This window comes from Saccopteryx leptura, chromosome 5 (genome assembly GCF_036850995.1).
Source record: "Saccopteryx leptura isolate mSacLep1 chromosome 5, mSacLep1_pri_phased_curated, whole genome shotgun sequence".
NCBI classification, from domain to species: domain Eukaryota; kingdom Metazoa; phylum Chordata; class Mammalia; order Chiroptera; family Emballonuridae; genus Saccopteryx; species Saccopteryx leptura.
Window position 1 is genome coordinate 167,413,381 of NC_089507.1, and position 21,769 is coordinate 167,435,149.

Here is a 21,769-nt window from a genome sequence, read left to right on the forward strand (position 1 = left end):
GTGACCTCAGCGTTTCAGTTCTACGCTTTATCCACTGCATGACCACAGGACAGGCCAATAAATGCATTTTGTAAATATTACTACCATATGAAAGGTAGAATTTGGTTGCTGGTACAGAAGCTGCATGGTCTGGCTTCCTTATTGTCACTGTAATACTATTGAGAAAAATCATAAAATAAATTTCAAAGTAGCCTGTATACGTATCTCATAAGGCATATTAATGCTATAAAATATCATCTTAAAAGAGTCACAAGCTTAAAGAGAAACACAGTTTCTGGGGCTTCAAGGCTCTTCCTGTGGGAGGAGCTTCCACTTCAGGGATAGATCCACTTCCTCATTCAAATACTCCATTTCCTACTCCTTGGAGAGCTCCAGGAAAACCTGCAATGCAAGAAGAACAAAGAGAGAGGGAGTCACACAGCTCCTGGAGCTCTAAGTGTGCATATATTACACATTTATATTCCATGGGTGCCACAAAACCCTCTAAGACTGACTCACCTGGTCCAAGGTGGACTGTGAGAGGCTATACTCTCCTGGTCGAAACTCTGTTTAACTGCACAAGGATGGAGGTGTATTAGGAAGCCATATGCTTTTGATCCCAAATAGTATACCAGGTCATGTATAAAAAGTACATACAATTAGATCTTAAATATAAGAGATAAAGGAGTAAACATTCTCAGACTAAACATCAGCATGCAAGTTCACTATCTAGTCTCATAGCAGGATGGAAATCCTCTTCCATTGTCTTAGAAGTTAGGCAGAGACACCACAAGACTGGAAAACAACAGAGGAGGTTCCAGGTCACCTAAGCAGGATAAACTAAGCATGGTTCCCTCAGTCTTGGGACGCTTCCGTGTGCCCCTCTCCATCCACCTGGCTAGCCTCTACCCTGCTTTCTGCTCTGGAGACTGACAGAGGCTCCTTCTGTGGGCCCACCAGTGGCAGCCCAGGAGGAGGGACAGAGGAGGGGAGGGACGTCAAGGCCTTTATTCCTTCACTTCCTCTCTGACACCAACTGTGTCCCTTAACTGAAAGCCACTGCTTTTCTCAAAAGGGCAAATTCTACATGATATGCACCTGGGTTCCAGTCACTCTTCCTCTCTTAGTCCCTTTGGACCTAAGAATGGTAACACCGGCTGCTTTGGCCTTGGGTAACAGCACTGTCCTTGCACCTTTGCAAAAAGTTCCTTTATAAACACAACTTCCCTGAGTTAGCCTATTTTGAGTTTACAGCTGTTAACAGTCAGGACTATAACTGAGATCCCAAATGTGCCGGCCCTTAAGAGAGGAAATAATGGGTGGAAAGGTAAGACTGAAAAGCAGAATAATCAGGTGCTGTGGTGGGATTGGCCCACAGTGTGGAAACACGTGAGGGGTCCCTGACACATGTCTGAAATATGTAAAGAAGAAGTGCTGAGGATGGCTGACGGCCTTCCCTAAGTCTAGATAGAAAGGAATCTGCATGTTTTTCAAGAAATACATAGTGGGAAGTATTCCTAGAGGATCTCCTAGAAGGGTAAAGAGATTCCAAGAAGTGGCCCAGGGGCAGCAAAGTGATCACAGGAATCCAAAATAAGAAGGTATCACCCACCACAGGAATCTGTGGTCAGAGGATAAAGAGGGGGGGGGGAGTGGGACTCTTTAAGGAACCCACAAAAGCATCCCATGAGAGAAAGGGAGGAAGGCCCATAGTACATCTTTAATGACCAAATCAAGCCATGCTGCCAGATGATCTTTTCTCCCCTCACCTTATATTCTACCCTAGAGAGGCCTAAAACATCAGCTTATGAGAAGAGGAGAGAACAGGGTAAGAAGATGGATAAAACTGACCAACCACCTTCCTGCTACAAGTCTGAAAATCTGAAGGAAGAAGGAGAGACATGAGGCTCTAGTTTTGCTGGAATTTGCATCCCCCAAAAGCGATCTGATGTATGCAAGAATGAGTCTATGCAGCAAAATGAAGGAATAACACCGGGCATGCAGTTTGTTTCCATGCTACGTGGCCTAGCTCATGATTTCAATATACTCATTGCAGCTGAGAATGTAACTATTGCTAACTGAACATATGGATAAAAATGCTAACTTACATTTCAGTACTTTGTACCTTGTGTAATTTTCCCATAAGGGAACAGGAAACTGATTAAAAGATGTTGCTTCACCCACCCCATAATCAGAACTTCAGTTTCAGCATATTAAGCACAACAGAAGGAATTTGCAGAAGAAGGAAACAGTCTTAAACCAGAAATATTAGACGGCTCTTAAAAAAGGCTCCATTCTATTCTAGCAAGAGACTGTCTTCCTGGATCATCTCTCTCCCTGCATTTAATTAGTTATGAAACACTTCATGTTGCTCAGAGCCCATTGTTGGAATCTTTTCCTTCTGGGATATTGCAAAATTGGTCAAAAAGTCAAAATGGTCAGTGTGGAAAATAGACCCATCCACCACAGAGTGACAGTGACTGGCAGAATCAGAAAGTGAAAAGACAAGCTATCTGGACCATCTTCGGCTCATTCAAGGGGAGACCCTCTTCAACAACTAGGGTGCCTGGAGCTTCTAATGACAGATGACAGGTGAAAAGTACAAGTCACAAAAGGAAAATGTTCAACTTTTTAGCAGACTTCATACACTGGCATGACAGGCAGAAACATAGTCCATGACGGATCTGTACAGACTGCAGAAGTCCAAATCATAGCTCAGAATATAAGAGCTTTAAAAAGCTATGGCTTTGCCCAGATCAACAGAAAGGAATCTTCTTATCAGCACCTAATTCTATCAAAGAGTACATAGGAACAAAATTGAATGTATATCTTTCTGTTTGTAGAAACTTGTGGGCACTCTATTCCAAAATGCCAATGGTCTCTTCCCTCTAGAGCCTCATTCACTAAGGGCAGAGTTTTCAAAATTGGCACTAATGATGTTTTGGTCCAACCATTCTTTGTTGTGGGAGGGTGTTGACCTGTGCCCTGCTGGATGTTTAGAATCAGTCCTGGCCTTGACCTATTAGGTATCAGTTGCACCTCCCCAATCCCACCCCAGATATTGTCATTTCACCCCTGGCAGAGACACTGGATTAAAAGTCTTAATAATTCAGTTATGGTATAATACTATAATATTATATTCATGTACATATTATCCTGGCTTTATCTTTATGGAAAATCTGAATTTATGTTTCCCATAGTCTTGTCTCTAAACAATGACTCTTACCTATCTCTAGTTTGAAGAAAGCCTGTGATAAAGGTCGCACATCCTCAAAAGGCAATTTATAGACCATCAGGGAAGAGTACCTGGGAGGAAAAGGGTGTGGCTGAACTCCAGGTTTCCATAGCACATCCACTGATGAGGAGATGTCTAAAACGGGAGGCACAGTCTGACAGGTGTGAGGTGATAGCTCATTGGGGTTTTAATTATCATTTCTCTAAAGAACAAAATAAACCAAAAGAAGAAGAAGAAGAAGAAGAAGAAGAAGAAGAAAAACCAACAAACAAAACTTGAATAGACTCATCAATAAAGAAAACATTTAGACAGTTACCAGACTTGGGGAGGTTTCTGGACTGAATGAAAAAGGTGAAGGGATTAAGAACTACAAATTGGTAGTAAGAGAACAGTCATGGGGTGTAAAGTGCAGCATAGGGAATATAGTCAGTTATATCGTAACAACTATGTATGCTGCCAGGTTGGTACTGGAAATATCAGGGGAAACTTTGGAAAGTGTGAATGTTTCACTACTATGTTGTACACCTAAAACTAATACAAAGTAATACTGAATGACAACTGTAAATAAAAAATAAAATAACAAAATAAAGTCACAACATTGGAAAAAAATAAATGAAATGGAGCAGTAATGTTGCCAATAATTTGTTTGAATGCACACTCCTGTATAGCACTGGAAACAGCCATACTATGAATGCCCTTGGAACAGCAACATGTCATCTTTCTAAAGCAGACCTATTTTAAGGCTCTTAAGAGAAGGCTGCTTTTAGTCTAGGCCGGAATGGGAGACAAAGGGCAGAGCACCAACCCAGCGATGCCTCTAGCAGGGAAGAAGCAGATGACTTATCATCCTTTGCTCCTAGAGAGAAGAGTATTTAACTGAAAATAATGAGGTTCTTTTCATCTCTGGCTCCATCACTACTGATTTGGCATTATATAACTCACCTGAGCCTCAAGTGCCATTCATTACTGATAATAATAAAAATGCTAAGAGACACCATTCACGGAGGTTTGACTGACGCCTGGTACTGGGCATTACACAGGTGATCTCATTTAGTGGAAATGGCTTCACCCTCTAGGAAGGACATCTGAAACAAACTGGATCTCTGCACATGTCTGTGCCTGGCTCATCCTCATAAGAATCAGCCTCCAAAATCAGCCCTTTATTCTCTTATTTTTGTCCCAAGGCGGTGGTCATTAGTCAACAGAGCCAAATATCAATAGTTCAATGGTTGAAATTTCTTTTGAGAGCAAAATTTTTTAAACTTAAACTATATAAGCAGGTACATTTCTTATCGAGGTAGCGCCCACACATGTTATTTTTTGGAAGAGCTGCACTCAAGGGGCAAAAGAGCTGCATGTGGCTCACAAGCCGCAGTTTGTCGACCAGGGTCCTAGGGTATCCCTTGGATTTGATCCTTTCTCTAGTAAAGTATTCATAATTACCGTAAACTTAAATAAGAAAAAAAAAAAAGAATGAGAAAAATAAGCTTTTCTTTCTCATCCCCATACTACAGTGGTTCTCAAAGTGTGCACCAGGGTACACAGGTGTACCCTAGAAGATTCCCAGGTGTGCCCTATGGTATTCCAGAAAAATGTGTGCCTGTTAGGGACCAAAAACCCAACAAGGTTTATGGATTTTAGATTTTGGGGGGACAGAGATGTGGAGAATTATCTGTAAACTGACAGTCGACCCAACCCCTTACCTCACTTGCCAATCAGGTTGCAAAAGGCTGTTAAGCTGTGATGGTGGATTGTTTACACTACCCCCCATGTTCTCTGAAAAGGCTGAAGGTAAATACCCCCCATGTTCTCCGAAAAGGCTGGAGGTAAGTTTCTTCTATCCTTTGTTTGGTGTAAAGTTAAGATAATATGTATGGTGGGGGTTTTCTGCACTCAACACAATTAAGAGTAAAAAGAGAGGAATTCTTCAATATATTGATGAGGAAATGAGAGTTTGCCTTTCAAATATATGCCCAAAAATTGAAGAAATTGCTAGGACACATCAGACTCATGTTTCTCATAAACACAAGAATGAAAAAAACAACACATTCGTGCCAGGACCTGCCAAATTTACTAAATATTACTAAGAATGTATATATAAAATTACTAAGGATGTATATATAAAAATATTATGAAGGATGTATATATAAAAAGATAATTTTTGTCTTTTTTTATTTTTTAGCCCCTCTTTTTTATGAATTCTAAAAAGCATAACTCAAAAAATGTAATATAAAAATGTTTTTTAATGTCAGAATAAATTTAATTTTGTTGTATTTAGTTTACCATAAAAGCACGCTTGGACTTTATATATTTTTTCTTTAATATTTGATTTAGTTATTATAACATATTTCTCAGAAATCTGTAAATAGTGTGCCTACAGTTATTTATAGAATTCTAAATCTGCCCCGACTTCAAAAAGTTTGAGAACCACTGCCATACTAGAACACAGAAGAATGACCAAGATGAAACAGAAAACCACCTGTGTTTACCTTTCTTGCCGATCATCCTGGGGGGGAAGCCTCAGGATCTCTCTGTGCAGGGGTTCCACCTGCCTGGGAGTCTTCACCTTCATCTCCAGCAGGTAATCCTTGCCAAATTTGCTCTTTAGGTGCTGGATGGTTCCAATACATCTGGAGGAGGGACAAGGAGGATAATGTAAACAAAGGAAAAGGAGAGAGGGATCTACTACTGGGGATTTTCAGGTTCTAGGGCCTGGGCAGGGCCAGGGCCAGGTTGAGAAGAACATCCAGGCCCTTCAGGTCCTTATGGTGATAATCTGTGCAGAGAAGTGTCCTTTGTTCAGGGCATAACCGGGGGCCAAGTGTGGGCACCCACCTTAGCCTTTCGGACACTATGATGGCCACACGGTCACACACAGTCTCAGCCTCAGCCATGTAATGGGTGGTCAGGAGGGCACCCCTCTCAGTTTTTCTAATGGTGGCCCAGATCGCCTGCCTAAAGTTCAGTCAACAGAAGTCTTAATTATTGTAAATGCCAGGTAATAGGAAAAAGAACATGAATCGTCTCAGCAATCTTGAAAATGAAGAATAAAGTGGGAGGTATCACACTTCCTGATACCAAGTTATACTATAAGGCCACTGTACTCAAAACAGCTTGGTACTGGCATAAGAACAGGCATATAGATAAATGGAACAGAACTGAGAACCCAGAAATAAACTGGCACCTTTATGGTCAATTGATATTTGACAAAGGAGGTAAAAGCATTCAATGAAGTAATGACAGTTTCTTTAATAAATGGTGTTAGGAAAACTAGACAGGTATATGCAAAAAAAGAAAATGAAACTAGACCACCAACTTACATCATTCACAAAAATACACTCAAAATGGATAAAAGACTTAAATTTAAGTCTCGAAACCATAAATATCTTGGAAGAAAATATAGGCAGTAAACTCTCTGATATCTCTCATAATAATATTTTTACTGATTTATCTCTACAGGAAATGAAATAAAGGGCAAAATAAACAAATGGGACTATATCAAACTAAAAAGCTTTTGCACAGCAAAAGACACCATGAACAAAATAAAAAGACAACCCACACAATGGGAGAACATATTCTCCAATACATCTGGTAAGGGGTTAATAACCAAAATTTATAAAGAACTTCTAAAACTCAACACCAGGAAGGAAAACAACTCAATTAAAAAATGGGCAAAATAACTGAATAGACACTTCTTCAAAGAAAACATACAGATGATTAATAGGCATATGAAAAAATGTCCAATGTCACTAACCATCAGAGAAATGCAAATTAAAAAGCCAATGAGATACCACCTCACACCTGTCAAAATGGTGCTCATTAACAAATCAACACACAACAAATGCTGGCGAGGGTGTGGAGAAAAGGGAACTCTCCTGCACTGCTGGTGGGAATGCAGACTTGTGCAGCCACTGTGGGAAACAGTATAGCATTTCCTCAAAAAATTAAAATGGAACTGCCTTTTGACCCAGCCATCCTACTTTTCAGCATATATCCTAAGAATACCAAATCACTGATTTAAAAGAAGAAATGTACTCCCATGTTTACTGTAGCATTGTTTACAATAGCCAAGATCTGGAAACTGCCCCATTGTCCATCAGTGGACAAGTGGATTTGAAAGCTCTGGTACAGTGACATTAGAGAAATGGCACCTTAGGGGTGCTTTCGATACCTCTCCCTGAAATTTCAACAACTAGAGACAGAAAAACAATTCCAGGAGCATCTGAAATACACATACATTAAACAAAGGTATGACTGGGTGAAAAGGTGGCTGAATGTATAATCCATTCTGAAGGAAATAAGATGGAGAATGGAGTATACCACTTTCCTCATAGACCTGAAGAAGGGCTGCTTTCCCTTGGAACTGAGAGGAAGGGAGGGCTGGGGGAGAGGGAAGAAGCTGGCTAGGGCAGAGACGTTCAAGCCAAGGAGACAGTGTGCCTGCAGCTCAGATTGAGATTGTGACTGGAGCTAACACCAGCAGCAGACCCCGGCAGAGGTGGCTGAGTGGGCTGCCTGCACAGACTGGTACCAGAGCGGCTTTGGGCTTTGTTTACTCCCAGTCTCCTGGTCGGTGAGTGCAGGGAGTGTGTGACCGGTTCCACCTGGCTCTTCGGGCGTGGGCGCCCATGTTCCTGGATGGAAGGACTGGATCAGAGACTGTCAGCAGTAGCCTTCTGTGTGGGCTGTAGCCAGAGTTTCTGTGTGATTCCCGCTCCCCAAACAACGGCGCACAGGAAGTGCACGAGAGACGACTTCCCTACACCTGGACATGTCTGGGAGGGGTGCCTCTGCCAGCCATATGGAACAGATCTGTGGAAGAGGTGGGGAGCAGGGTGTGCAGGCAGCCTCTGAAGAGCAGACCTGCAGAACGCTGAAAAGAGCCTAACCCACAGTCTGCTCACTGTCCGACCAGCTTACACTGGTGGCCCTGGCTGACAAAGCCTTCTTTCCCAGGGCTGCTATTTAAGCAGACCCAGAGGTGGGACTTGATAGTTCTTAGGGCCTCTTGCTCTGCAGGCAGTGGCTGAAGCAACTTCCTGCCAGCTGATACAGGTTAAAAGCACACTACCATGAAACAGACCTCTGTGGAAGTTGGGCAGGCTGGGCTGTAGGCTTCCTAACAAGGGAAAAGCCTGTGGAGAACAGACCCACAGAACGCTGAGGCAAATTTAACTATACATACTGGGGAACCTTAGAAAGGAGCCTGACCAGAAGTCAGCTCACTCCCCTGCCTGCTTAAGCTGGTGCTCTGGTTGACAAAGCTTTCATACCCAGAATTGTGCTTTGAACAGACCTGGAAGAGGGACTTAGCAGCTTTTAAGACCTCTTACTCTTCAGGCAGTGATTGGGGCATCTTCCTGCCAGTTGATACAGGTTGTAAAGTACAAAAAAGCCTGGGAAGAGTAGACCTGTGGAAAGCTGAGGCATACTAGACATGCCCAGAGGTTCACAGAAAGACACCTGAAAAGCAATCAGCTCCCAGCCCTGCCTGATTATGCTGGCAGCTCTGGCTGCCAAAGCATTACCCAGAACCCTGCTTTGAGTGGGGATAGAGGGAGGATTTGGCAGCTCTTAGAGCCTCTTGCTCTAAAGGCAGTGGCTGGGGCAACTTCACAGCTGGGTCCCCAGGCTGTGGTTCAGGAAAGAAATTTGGGGAGAGGCTCCGGGAAAATGGGTTCTCCCATTGTCGGAGCCTGCAAACACTAACAAGCCCTGCCTACCAACAGGACTGAGGCCTAGTTTATGCCATCACCATAGTGACACATCAACTGCAAAACTCTGCCTAAGAGTGCGACAGGGGCAGAACCTGGGGTACAATATCACTGGCTAAAATAAGAGAAAAATATGAAAAAGAAGATAACCTCTCAAAACCAGAAAAAATCCAGTCTTTATAACTTTATCCATTTTTATTTTCATTTTTTATCTTTTTTTCTTCCACTTTGGTCATTTTATCCCCTTTCCATTTTATTCCTTTCTTTTCATTTTGAACTTCATTACCCATAGGTGTTACATTCTCTATTCTTTCTTTTTCTATGAAGGTTACATCCCAAAATCCTTAACTCTCTTCTTTTTTTTTCTTTTCTCTTTTTTTACCTCTATCCTTTGGTTTCTTCTTTTCTATTTCACTTTTTCTCTCATTTGATCATCACTCACAAATTATTTTATTCTGGATTCAAATTTTTCTTTGTGGCATTTTGTGTGCTTTTTACTTTGCTTTTCATCTCATTAGCATTTCCCCCAACTCCAGCTCTCCACTCTATAAAGTTTTTGTTCCACTTAATACAATAGAATTTTCATTTTTACTGTATTTTTTCTTTTTTCTCTTTTTCTCTTCTCTTTTCTATTTTTCTCATTCAACCGTCATTTACAAACAAGTTATTTTATTCTTGATCCAATTTTTTTTCTTGTAACATTTTGTGGGTTCTTACTTCTTTTTTTGCCTCTTTGTCACTTCCCCCCAACTCAAGCCATCTGTTCAATGTAGTTTTTGTTCCACTTAGCGCAACAAAATTTTCAGTTTTTCACTGTATTTTCTCAAAAAAAATTTTTTTCTTATTATCAACTCATATTAGTGTTATTAACAATACCACTCTCAAATGCCATTAAGAAAAAGAAATTGAATATCATGGATACAAAAGACAGAGATGTAGTCAGATAGATGAGAAAAAAATCTATAGAAAAAATTTCAATAGCTTGGAAACCTTAGAGTTAAATAACAGAGAATTTAAAATGGAAGTCCTAAAAATATTCAAGGATATAAAAGAAAGAACAGAAAGGCTCAAAAAACAATTCAACAAACAGAAAGAATGCATCCCCAAGGAAATTGAAACTATGAAAACGAACCAAACAGAGATGAAAAAATCAATTCATGAACTGAAAAATGAAGTAACAAGCTTAGCTAATAGAACAGCCCAGATAGAGGAGAAAACTAGTGACACTAGAGGCACTACAGAGAGAAAAGTAGAGAGACTCACAAATTAAAAAAGAGAAAGCCCTTCAGGAATTGTCTACTCTAACTCCATCAAAAAGAGAAACATAAGAATAATGGGTATATCAAAATGAGAAGAGAGAGAAAATGAAATGGAGAACATATTCAAACAAATAATAGATGAGAGGACCTCCCAAGCCTACGGAAAGAACTAAAACCTCGAATTCAAGAAGCATTCAGAACACCAAGTTACCTTAAACCTAAGAAACCTACTCCAAGGCACATCATATTGAAATTGGCACAAACCAATGACAAAGAAAAAATTCTCAAGGCAGCCAGTGAAAAGAAGAATACAACATATAAAAGAAGGCCCATTAGATTATCATCAGATTTCTCAGCAGAAACACTACAAGCCAAAAGAAAGTGGACCGTAATAAATAAAGTTCTGAAAGAGAGGAATTTCCAGCCAAGAATACTATACCCATCAAAGCTATTCTTCAAATACAAAGGAGAAATAAAAACATTCACAGACACAAGAGAGATGAAGGAATTTATCACCAGAAAACCCACACTTCAGGAAATACTAAAGGGGGTTATCTGACCAGATACAAAGAGTAAAAAAAACAAAAATACAAATAAAAGCTCCATCAAGATCATGATAAAAGAGTTTAACCAGTGAAAACAAAAACAAAAAAAAGGGGAGAGAGCAAAGATTAACAGTAGCAAAGGAAAATAAAATGCAGAAACACTAATGAGATAATGTACTACAATGAACATGATATGTATCCTTTCCATTACTTAATGGTAACCACCCCTGAAAATACCACCACAGAAACACATGGCTTGGGAAAAAAAAGTAACAGAGGAAAGAAATATGGATTTCAGCCAAACAAAAACAAATAATAAAAAAATAAAAGAGAAGAAACAAATAAGATAAAAAATTATCAGAAAGCAATATATAAACTGGCAATAAGAAACCCTCAAGTGTCAATAATTACACTAAATGTATACGGATTGAACGCACCCATAAAAAGACACAGAGTAGCAGAATGGATTAAACTAGAAAATCCAACTGTATACTGCCTATAAGAAACACATCTAAGCTACAAGGATAAAAACAAATTCAAAGTGAAAGGTTAGAAAACAATATTCCAAGCAAATAACATCCAAAAAAAAAGTAGGTGTAGCAATACTCATATCTAACAATGCTGACTACAATACAGCAAAAGTAATCAGAGACAAAAATGGTCATTTCATGATAAAAGGAACACTGAATCAAGAAGACATAACACTTCTTAATATATATGTACCAAACCAAGGGGCACCAAAATATATAAAACAGCTACTGACTGACCTAAAATCAAAAACCAACCTGACCGGGCGGTGGCGCAGTGGATAGAGCATCGGACTGAGATGCAGAAGACCCAGGTTCGAGACACCAAGGTCGCCAACTTGAGCATGGGCTCATCTGGTTTGAGCAAAAAGCTCACCAGCTTGAGCCCAAGGTCGCTGGCTCCAGCAAGGGGTTACTCGGTCTGCTGAAGGCCCACGGTCAAGGCACGTATGAGAAAGCAATCAATGAACAATTAAGGTGTTGCAATGCGCAATGAAAAACTAATGATTGATGCTTCTCATCTCTCCATTTCTGTCTGTCTGCCCCTGTCTATCCCTTTCTCTGACTCTCTCTCTGTCTCTGTAAAAACAAAACAAAACAAAAAAAACAAAACAAACAAACAAACAAAAAAAAACAACCAAAAACCAACAAAAATACAATCATACTTGGAGACCTCAATACACTGCTGATGGCTCTAGATCATTCATCCAAACAGAAGAACAATAAAGAAATATAAGCCTTAAACGAAACACTAGAACAAATGGATATGATAAACATCTACAGGATATTTCATCCCAAAGTGCCAGGTTATACATTTTTCTATAGTGTACATGGAACATTCTCAAGAACTGACCATATGTTGGGCCACAAAAATGACATCAACAAATTCAGAAAGATTGAAATTATACCAAGCATATTCTCTGATCATAAAGCATTGAAACTAGAATTCAACTGAAAAAAAGAGGTAAAAACAAACCCACAAAAATGTGAAAACTAAACAACATACTTCTAAAAAATGAGTGGGTCAAAGAAGAAATAAAAGCATAAATCAAAAGTTACATACAGACAAACAAAAATAACAATATGACATATCAAATCTCTGGGATGCAGCAAAAGTAGTAATAAGACAGAAGTTCATATCTCTACAGGCCTATATGAACAAACAAGAGAGAGCCCAAGTAAACCACTTAACTTCACATCTTAAGGAACTGGAAAAAGAAGAACAAAAGCAACCCAAAACCAGTAGAAGAAAGGAAATAATAAAAATCAGAGCAGAAATAACTAAAGTAGAGAACAGAAAAAGTATAGAAAAAATTAATAAAACCAGGAGCTGGTTCTTTGAAAAGGTCAACAAAATTGACAAACCCTTGGCAAGACTCACCAAGGAAAAAGAGAAAGGACTCATATAAACAAAATCCAAAATGAAAGAGAAGAAATCACCACAAATATCATAGATATACAAAGAATTATTGTAGAATACTATGAAAAACTATATGCCACCAAATTTAACAATCTAGAAGAAATGGATAAATTTCTAGAACAATACAATCTTCCTAGACTGAGTCATGAAGAAGCAGAAAGCCTAAACAGACCCATAAGCAGGGAGGAAATAGTAACAACTATCAAGAACCTCCCCAAAAATAAAAGTCCAGGGCCAGATGTCTATAAGAGTGAATTCTATCAAACATTCAAAGAAGCCTTGGTTTGTATTCTACTCAGTCTTCCCAAAAAATTGAAGACAAAGCAATACTTCCAAACACATTTTATGAGGCCAATATAACCCTCATACCAAAACCTGGCAAGATCAACACAGAAAAAGATAACTACAGACCAATATCTCTAATGAATACAAATGCTAAAATATTAAACAAAATACTAGCAAATCGATTATAACAACATATTAAAAAATAATTTATCATGATCAAGTGGGATTCATCCCAGAATCACAATGATCATTCAACATACGTAAAACGGTTAACATAATACACCATATCAACAAAACAAAGAACAAAAACCATATGATCCTATCAATAGATGAAGAAAGGGCATTTGATAAAATACAACACCATTTTATGTTTAAAACACTGAACAAAATGGGTATAAAAGGAAAATACCTCAACATAATAGAGGCCAGTTATGACAAACCATCAGCTAACATCATATTAAATGGCAAAAAACTGAAAACTTTTCCCCTAAAATCAGGAATAAGACAAGGTTGTCCACTTTCTCCACTCTTATTCAACGTAGCGCTGGACGTTCTAGCCAGAGCAATCAGACAAAAGAAAGAAATAAAAGGCATTCATATTGGGAAAGAAGAAGTAAAGGTTTTACTTTTTGCAGATGATATGATCCTATACATCGAAAACCCCAAAGTCTCCACAAAAAGACTACTAGAAACAATAAACCATACATTAAAATTGCAGGATACAAAATTAATATACAAAAGAGTCCATTACCTTCTATATGCCAACAATGAAACATCAGAAAACAAGCTCAAAAAAATAATCCCCTGCATGGTTGCAACAAAAAAAAATAAAATACCTAGGAATAAACATAACAAAGAATGTAAAGGACCTATATAATGAAAACGATAAAGCTTTGTTAAGGGAACTAAGAAAGATACAATGAAATGGAAAAATATTCCTTGTTCGTGGATAGGAAGAATAAATATAGTCAAAATGACTATATTACCCAAAGCGATATACAAATTTAATGCAATTCCTATCAAAATTCCAATGTCATTTTTTAAGGAAATGGAACAAAAAATCATCAGGTTTATATGGAACTATAAAAAACCCCAAATAGCCAGAGCAATCTTAATGAAAAAGAATGAAGCTGGGGGCATTACAATACCTGACTTCAAATTATATTATACAGCCACAATAATCAGAACAGCATGATATTGGCAGAAAAACAGACATTCAGACCAATGGAACAGAATAGAAAGTCCAGAAATAAAACCACATATATACATGATCAAATAATTTTTTATAAAGGGGCCAACAACACATAATGGAGAAACGAAAGCCTCTTCCACAAATGGTGCTGGAAAAACTGAAAAAACACATGCTAAAGAATGAAACTCGACTACAGTACATCCCCTTGTACTAAAATTAATGCAAAATAGATCAAAGACTTAAATATAAAACCTGAAACAATAAATTACATAGAAGAACATGTAGGTACTAAACTCATGGTCCTTGGCCATAAAGAGCACTTTATGAATTTGACTCCAAAGGCAAAGGATGTGAAGGCAAAGATAAATAAATGGGACCACAACAGACTAAGAAGCTTTTGCACAGCAGGAAAAAATGACAACAAAACAAACAGGCAGCCAACTAAATGGGAGATGATATTTTCAAACAACAGCACAGATAAGGGTCTGATATCCAAAATATACAAAGAACTCATAAAACTCAACAACAAACAAACAATACTATAAAAGAATGGGAAGAGGACATGAAGAGACACTTCTCCCAGGAAGAAATACAAATGGCCAACAGATATATGAAAAGATGCTCATCTTCATTAGCTATTAAAGAAATGAAAATCAAAACTACAATGAGATATCACCTCACAGCTGTTAGATTAGCTATATCAACAAGACAGGTAATAACAAATATTGGAGAGGCTGTGGAGAAAAAGGAACCCTCATCCACTGTTGGTGGGAATGTTAAGTAGTACAACCATTATGGAAGAAAGTATGGAGGTTCCTCAAAAAATTAAAAATAAAACTACCATATGACCCAGCAATCCCTCTACTTGCTATATACTCTCAAAACTCAAATACGCTGGTATGTTAAGATATATGCAGTCCCCATGTTCATTGCAGCATTGTTCACAGTGGCCAAGACATAGAAACAACCAAAAAGCCCTTCAATAGATGATTGGATAAAGAAGATATAGTACATATATACTATGGAATACTACTCAGCCATAAGAAAATAAGAAATGATTACATCGGATCATTTATAACAACATGGATGGACCTTGATAACATTATACTGAGTGCAATAAGTAAATCAGAAAAAAACTAAGAACTATATGATTCCATACATAGGTGGGACATAAAAATGAGACTTAGGGACACGGACAAGAGTGTGGTGATTACAGGGGTGGTGTGAGAGAGAGAGGGTGTAGGGGAGAGGAGAGGTACAAAGAAAACCAGATAGAAGGTGACGAAAGACAATTTGACTTTGGGTGATGGGTATGTGACAGAATCAAATGTCAAAATAACCTGGAGATGTTTTCTCTGAACCTATGTTCCCTAACTGATCAACATCACCCCATTAAAATTAATAGTAAAGGGGAAAAAAAGCCATGGTACATATAAACAATGGAATACTATGCAGCTGTGAAAAGGAAAGAAATCTTGCCTTTGACGATGGCATGGATGGTCCTGGAGATTATTATGCTAAGTGAAATAAGCCAAGTAGAGAAAGAAAAATATCATATGACCTCACTTATTTATGGAATCGAATGAACAAAGTGAACTGAGGAACAGAATAGAGGCAGAGGCAGGGTCACAAGGACCAGAGGGACAGCAGTCAGAGAGAAAGAGGATTAGGGGATGGGATCAGAGAAGGTGAAGTGGTTAGTGCAATTGTATATACATAACACAGAGATACAGAAACCAGAACAGCAAATCCCAGAGGGAAGTGGGAAAAGGTATTAAGGGGAGGAGGGCAATGGAGGTGTAATGTAGGACACGTGTTTGAGGTGGTGAGGGTATTATATTGAATGGGACACTCGAATCCATGTTAACACAATAAATTAAAATTAATTAAAAATAAATTAATAAAAGAAAACAATGTGAGACATGGACTTTATACTGACAGAGCCCATTCTCTGCAAAGCAAAAAGAAGAAGAAGAAAAAAAAAATTGAAGTTTCTATTGGCACATATGAAACAATTAGTGAATTCAAATCAAAGAAAGGAATGATTTGGGGAGGGGTAACAGGCATGCAAATTACCAAACAACTGGCCAGAGTAGATGTCAGAGCATGGCTTGGGCTGAACATAGAGAATGATATTGGGTAAAATGTTGTTTAGAAGAATGTGGAATTTCAAGAATATTTATGAGAAGGCATTAGGAAAAATGATAGAAAATGGGAACTTACATAAAAGCATGATAATAATGACATATACCCTAAAGCAGTGGTCCCCAACCCCCAGGCTGAAGACCAGTATCAGTCCGTGGGCCATTTGGTACCAGTCTGCAGAGAAAGAATAAATAACTTACATTATTTCCATTTTATTTATATTTAAGTCTGAACGATGTTTTATTTTTAATAAATGACCAGATTCCCTCTGTTACATCCGTCTAAGACTCACTCTTGACGCTTGTCTCGGTCACATGATACATTTATCCGTCCCACCCTAAAGGCTGGTCCGTAAAAATATTTTCTGACATTAAACCAGTCTGTGGCCCAAAAAAATTTGGGGACCACTGCCCTCAAGTACATAATGACAAATTTCAGCAGAATATTCCTAAAATAATTAAAGAATATATTTTGGAGATGGAATTTTTTATTATGCATCAGGTGATATGCAAAAAGAGTTAGAACTTAATATACCCTGATAGAGGGTAAAAATGGGCCATGCATAGCAGTACAATCTACGATGAGAATGACATTCTTAGAGTATTAGTTTGTTAGAATATCTTTTTCTCCTCCATAAATATCGTTTTTGATGTTCTATCAGTTTGTTCCGTAACATTGCATTCCCTGATAGTGTCGATATCTTTCACTTCATAAGTAAAATAATTTCACTTTGAGTTACTTGTGACATCTCCTCACCACATTTGCTGCTGCCCCTCAGGGTCTATGCCCGTGGATGGCTCTTCCAGTAGCACCACCAACGGGTTTCCCAGGATGCTCAGCGCGAAGCACTGGGATGAGAGGAACAGAGCGTCTGGCACAGACATGTGGGCTGTGCAGAGTAACAGCAAGTCCAGCCTCTACCTTTCTCTTTATTCCCTCAGATAAAGCCTTCACGGGACGCTTCTGCTGGTCCTGCAGCTTGAGCACATCCATCAATCTGAAGGAAACAGTGAGTTGGTCCACATTACATGCACACTGGAGGATGTGTGTTGGAGAATGGGCAAATCAGAAGACTACAGTGCAGAATTCTTTTAAAATAGTCTTCAGAGTGATTATAAAATTGAAACTATATATGATTGTCTAGCCACTATGCTGTACACTTAAAACTAATATAAAATAATATTAAAGGGTAACTGTAATTGAAAATTAAAATTAAATATATATATTGAAGTTATCTAGGATACTTTATGAACCTTTTACAGCTTTTAAACTGATATTTCCAATTACTTCTTTTTGTATAAAGAATAATCAATAAAACTTTTCCCCTCCAGGCTTAAAATGGGAGAACACAACACTGGATTGTCATCTTGATAACCAAGACTTCTGCCACAACCATGGAATCATCAGTTAGATTCATTCTTCTTTAATTTTGTGTGAAGCTGCTACATGCCCCTAGAAGAGAACAGGTGTGTTTCCACCCATGTACCGTGAGATGGCGACAGTGGCGTCTGCTTTCCTCAGCCCTTTCACCACAGCAAACACCTCCAAGTGCTCCCTCACATTCAGGGGTGGGGGGCCACAGTGCGTTCTCTTGAGGGCAGTACCCCAGGAACTTGGGGGCATCCCCACTGCTGGTTTCTTTTAAAATCACCTACACAAAAAGTTCATTCTCATACTCTGTCCAAAATTATGTGTGTGCACATGCATGGGAGAGTATTGTTCAATGTTGTCCTCTGCTTATTCACATACTGCCAAGAGGACGAGTCTATAAAAAATCACCTAACTCTGGGGAAAAGATGACAGAAACTCAATAAATCAAAAGGCAGATGTTCCACATTGTTCTAATCCCTCCATTACAATTCAGGCTTTATTACCAAGTCCAGCACAATGGTTGAATTCAAGCTTGCTTATTTGGTTGTCCATTGTTTGATTTTATTCATCGATCCAAACATTCAAAGTGACAGATACTTGAAGACTCTGTTTTCCCCATGTTAACAGAGCTATAATTGTAAACTCCCGTTTGACAAATTTATTGTGAAAACTGCACAAGGTAGTTTTTCTCACTCAGGGCAATCCCCTCTCCCAGGGGATATTTGACAATGTCTGTAGACATTTTTGGCTGTTACAATGGGGGTGTTACTGGGATCTAGTGAGTAGAAGCTACATATCCTACAATGATCAGGACAGTATTTTACAATAAAAAATGATCTGGTCTAAATGTCACAAGTCCCAAGCTTGAGAAATCCCAAACTAAGGTAATAAATGAAAAGCCCTTAGCACTAGTCTGGCACTTCGAAACCAGCAAATGCATGATAGCACTTATATTTTTATGCGCCAGGCACTGTCTTGATAATAAGAATAACAAGGAATGTGTACCAGTGTTTACTATGTACCAGAATTGAAGCAGTTTATGTTTTGAATTACTTTATCTTTAGAAAAATCCAATAGGACTGAGGTGATGGTTTACCAGCCCTGTTTTGCTTATGAGAAATCTGACATGTGCATAGATGTAGAAACTTCCAATCACACAATGTAAACCTGGGGACTGAAACTGAGATCTACCTTCAGAATCTCAGGCCCTGACCTTGATGTTATATTGTCTCTTCCCAATAGAAAAGATAAGAGACCTACTTAACCTGGCCTTACTTTCAATATAGAGAAAAAGAAAACAACCAAGTAAAACATATGTGAGTGAATTATAGCCCCTGCTTCATATGTTCAAGACAATAAATGTGCTAAAGGATACCAGGACGAACACATTTTAGTTCCTAGTGTAGTCAGGGACAGGGCTTTTGGGGGGATAAATTTCAAAGTGATGAGAAGAGAGATAGTCAAGCATGTGAAAAGCTGAAGGAAGGGCACTCTGGCCAAAGGGAAGACAAACCCATAGAACTACAGTGGGAAGACCACCAAAGACCAATGTGAGCAGGGGGTGTAGAATGAAAGGTACTCAATGGAGGCCAGGTCTTTAGGGTCGTTTGTGGCCATGATACAGACTCTGAATCAATTGTAACCAAAGGATTATGAGCAGGAGAGTGACATGACTTCATTTGCATTTTTTAAAGGACTGCTCTGTGAGGTAGGGGTGGAATGGAAAGACAGTTTGGGAAACCTCTGTAGGAATCAAGAGCATTGTGCACCCTCTCTTCATGAACACTCCCTCAGAATCTAACCTCTGTCAAATGCCAATAGCATCTCCCCTTCATACTGGTAGTCCTTTGGATCTCTGCCCATAGTTTCACCCAACTTAGCCTGGAAAGATAGCCAAGTGTTATTCATGTACTATTCTAGCTTTTGTTTTGAAATTTAGACAGTTAATAATTTTTCCTTATTTTCCAAATAAATCCTGGATCCTGGCAATTCAATTCAACAAGTTCTCAGGATATGTAAGTCCACAAAACAAATATCTGTGCCCTCCAGTAAAGCTAATGTTCAGCTTTACTTACCAAAATATTCCCTTTGAATGTCTCTATTTTTCATTCAATAAAAAGCATAGTACAGATAAGATGCAGCCCTTTTCAGCACCTAGCTATTTTTGGAATTAAGGAGAGAAAAAAAATTTTTGTGTGACAGAGAGACGGACGTTACGGACAGACAGGGAGAGAGATGAGAAGCATCAATTCTTTGTTGTGGCTCCTTAGTTGTTCATTGATTGCTTTCTCATATGAGCCTTGACTGGGGGGTTACAGTAGACCGAGTGACCCCTTGCTCAAACCAGCGACCTTGGGCTCAAGCTACTGAGTCTTGCTCAAACCAGATGAGCCTGTGCTCAAGCCAGCGACCTTGGGGTTTCAAACCTAGGTCCTCTGCATCTCAGTTCAATTCACTGTGCCACCACCTCGTCAGGCAAGGAGAGAAATTTTTACCAATTCTCTTCATTCAATGCACAAATCACATTGATTATGCATTGGAAAAGATCATCTATGGTTTTAAACTTTGTCATCAAGATGTACTATATAACGTTTGAAGTAGGCAGCATTAAAGACCATATTTCTGTGTGTGTTACTGACCTGCCCTGCAGTTGGTTTTGAATCCTCAGTTACCATCTTAATAGTTGTGCTTTCACCAGCTCCACTGTGTCCCAAAAGACCTATAACTTCACCCCCTCCAAAAAAATGCTCAGAACTATAACTGCAACTAATTATAAAAATAAAAACAAATGCTAAATAACCCTTAAATAAGGGCTCGCTCTGTGTCAAGCTTTAGGTCTCATCTGCAATTGTACATTGCTTCACTTACTCCTCACCCATCCACGAACCCGAGTGTGATTAACTCCCTTCATTTTACAGACAAGGATACTAAGATGTACAAAGGATAAATAACTGGCCCAAGATCACACAGCCAAGAAGAGGCTGAGCTGGAATTGAACCCAATTTTCACTCTAAAGCCTGTTATAGTTCACTGACCCTTTCACAAAAGGCGTCTTTTGTTAGAAATGAAGCATGAGCTACCACATCCCAGTGAGTTCCCTTCTGCATAGAGTTTCCTGTTGTGAAAGTAATTTTACTACTTAGAAAGTTCTACCATCCTTCTTAACCTAAACACTGCCCCCTTTTGGTCATTATTTTTTTTTGTCTGTTTTATCAGAACAAACATAACTGTTTTCTACGCAAAGACAAATTGTCATAACTGAGGCTTTCAAGCAGGGTGGATCCATATCCTTCTGAAGAGTTGGCTGCCTTTCATGTTTAACAACACATGGCCACAGATTTGGATAGTGTTATTCTCTTGAAAAAGACCTCATTTTCAGAGGTCAAGATCGCTCTGCTAACAGAACTATTTTTCCAACTTTTTTTTAACACAGAAAGAGATGTTTCTGGTGGCAACTTTTTTCTTCCTCTTGGCAAAGCAGTTTTTCTTTTTGCCTTCATATTCTTTCCATAGACAACTGGCAATGATGGCCAGTTTCTGGAAATACAAGTAAAGAATAACAGAGCTTTATTCTTACTTTGATATGAGCGTGTGCCTTCCCAAAAAACAAAAGTTCGACACCAGATGGCTATACTAGTGAACTCTAGCAAACATTCAAAGAAGATTTGGTACCTATCCTTCTCAAAGTCTTCCAAAAAATAGAAGAAGAAGCAATACTCCCTAACACATGCTATCAGGCCAACATAACCCTGATACCAAAACCTGGCAAGGACAACACAAAAAAGATAACTACAGACTGATATCTCTAATGAAAACAGATGCAAAAATCCTAAACAAAATACTAGCAAATCCAATAAAACAACACATTAAAAAAATAATACATCATGATCAAAATGGATTCGGTCTAGGAGCAAAAAGATGGTTCACCATACATAAATCGATCAATGTAATATACCACATCAACAAAACAAAGAACAAAAATTATATGATCCTATGAATAGATGCAGAAAAGGCATTTGATAATACACAACATCCCTTTATGTTTAAAGCATGCAATAAAATTGGAATAAAAGGAAAATATACCTCAAAATAATAAA

General features: G+C 38.7%; 1 protein-coding gene across 1 annotated transcript in view; it reads right to left on the minus strand.

Annotated features, from left to right (window-relative positions):
- Positions 1-282: 282 nt before the first annotated feature.
- Positions 283-21,769, minus strand: part of ABCA9 (ATP binding cassette subfamily A member 9) — a 99,589-nt gene continuing 78,102 nt past the window's right edge. Inside the window, 12 exon segments of the mRNA XM_066386585.1 lie at positions 283-381; positions 499-536; positions 539-553; positions 3,206-3,285; positions 5,704-5,844; positions 6,050-6,169; positions 17,058-17,149; positions 17,223-17,298; positions 17,788-17,873; positions 17,875-17,952; positions 20,312-20,406; positions 21,074-21,209. Of these exon segments, the coding sequence (XP_066242682.1) occupies positions 283-381; positions 499-536; positions 539-553; positions 3,206-3,285; positions 5,704-5,844; positions 6,050-6,169; positions 17,058-17,149; positions 17,223-17,298; positions 17,788-17,873; positions 17,875-17,952; positions 20,312-20,406; positions 21,074-21,209 (1,056 nt within the window).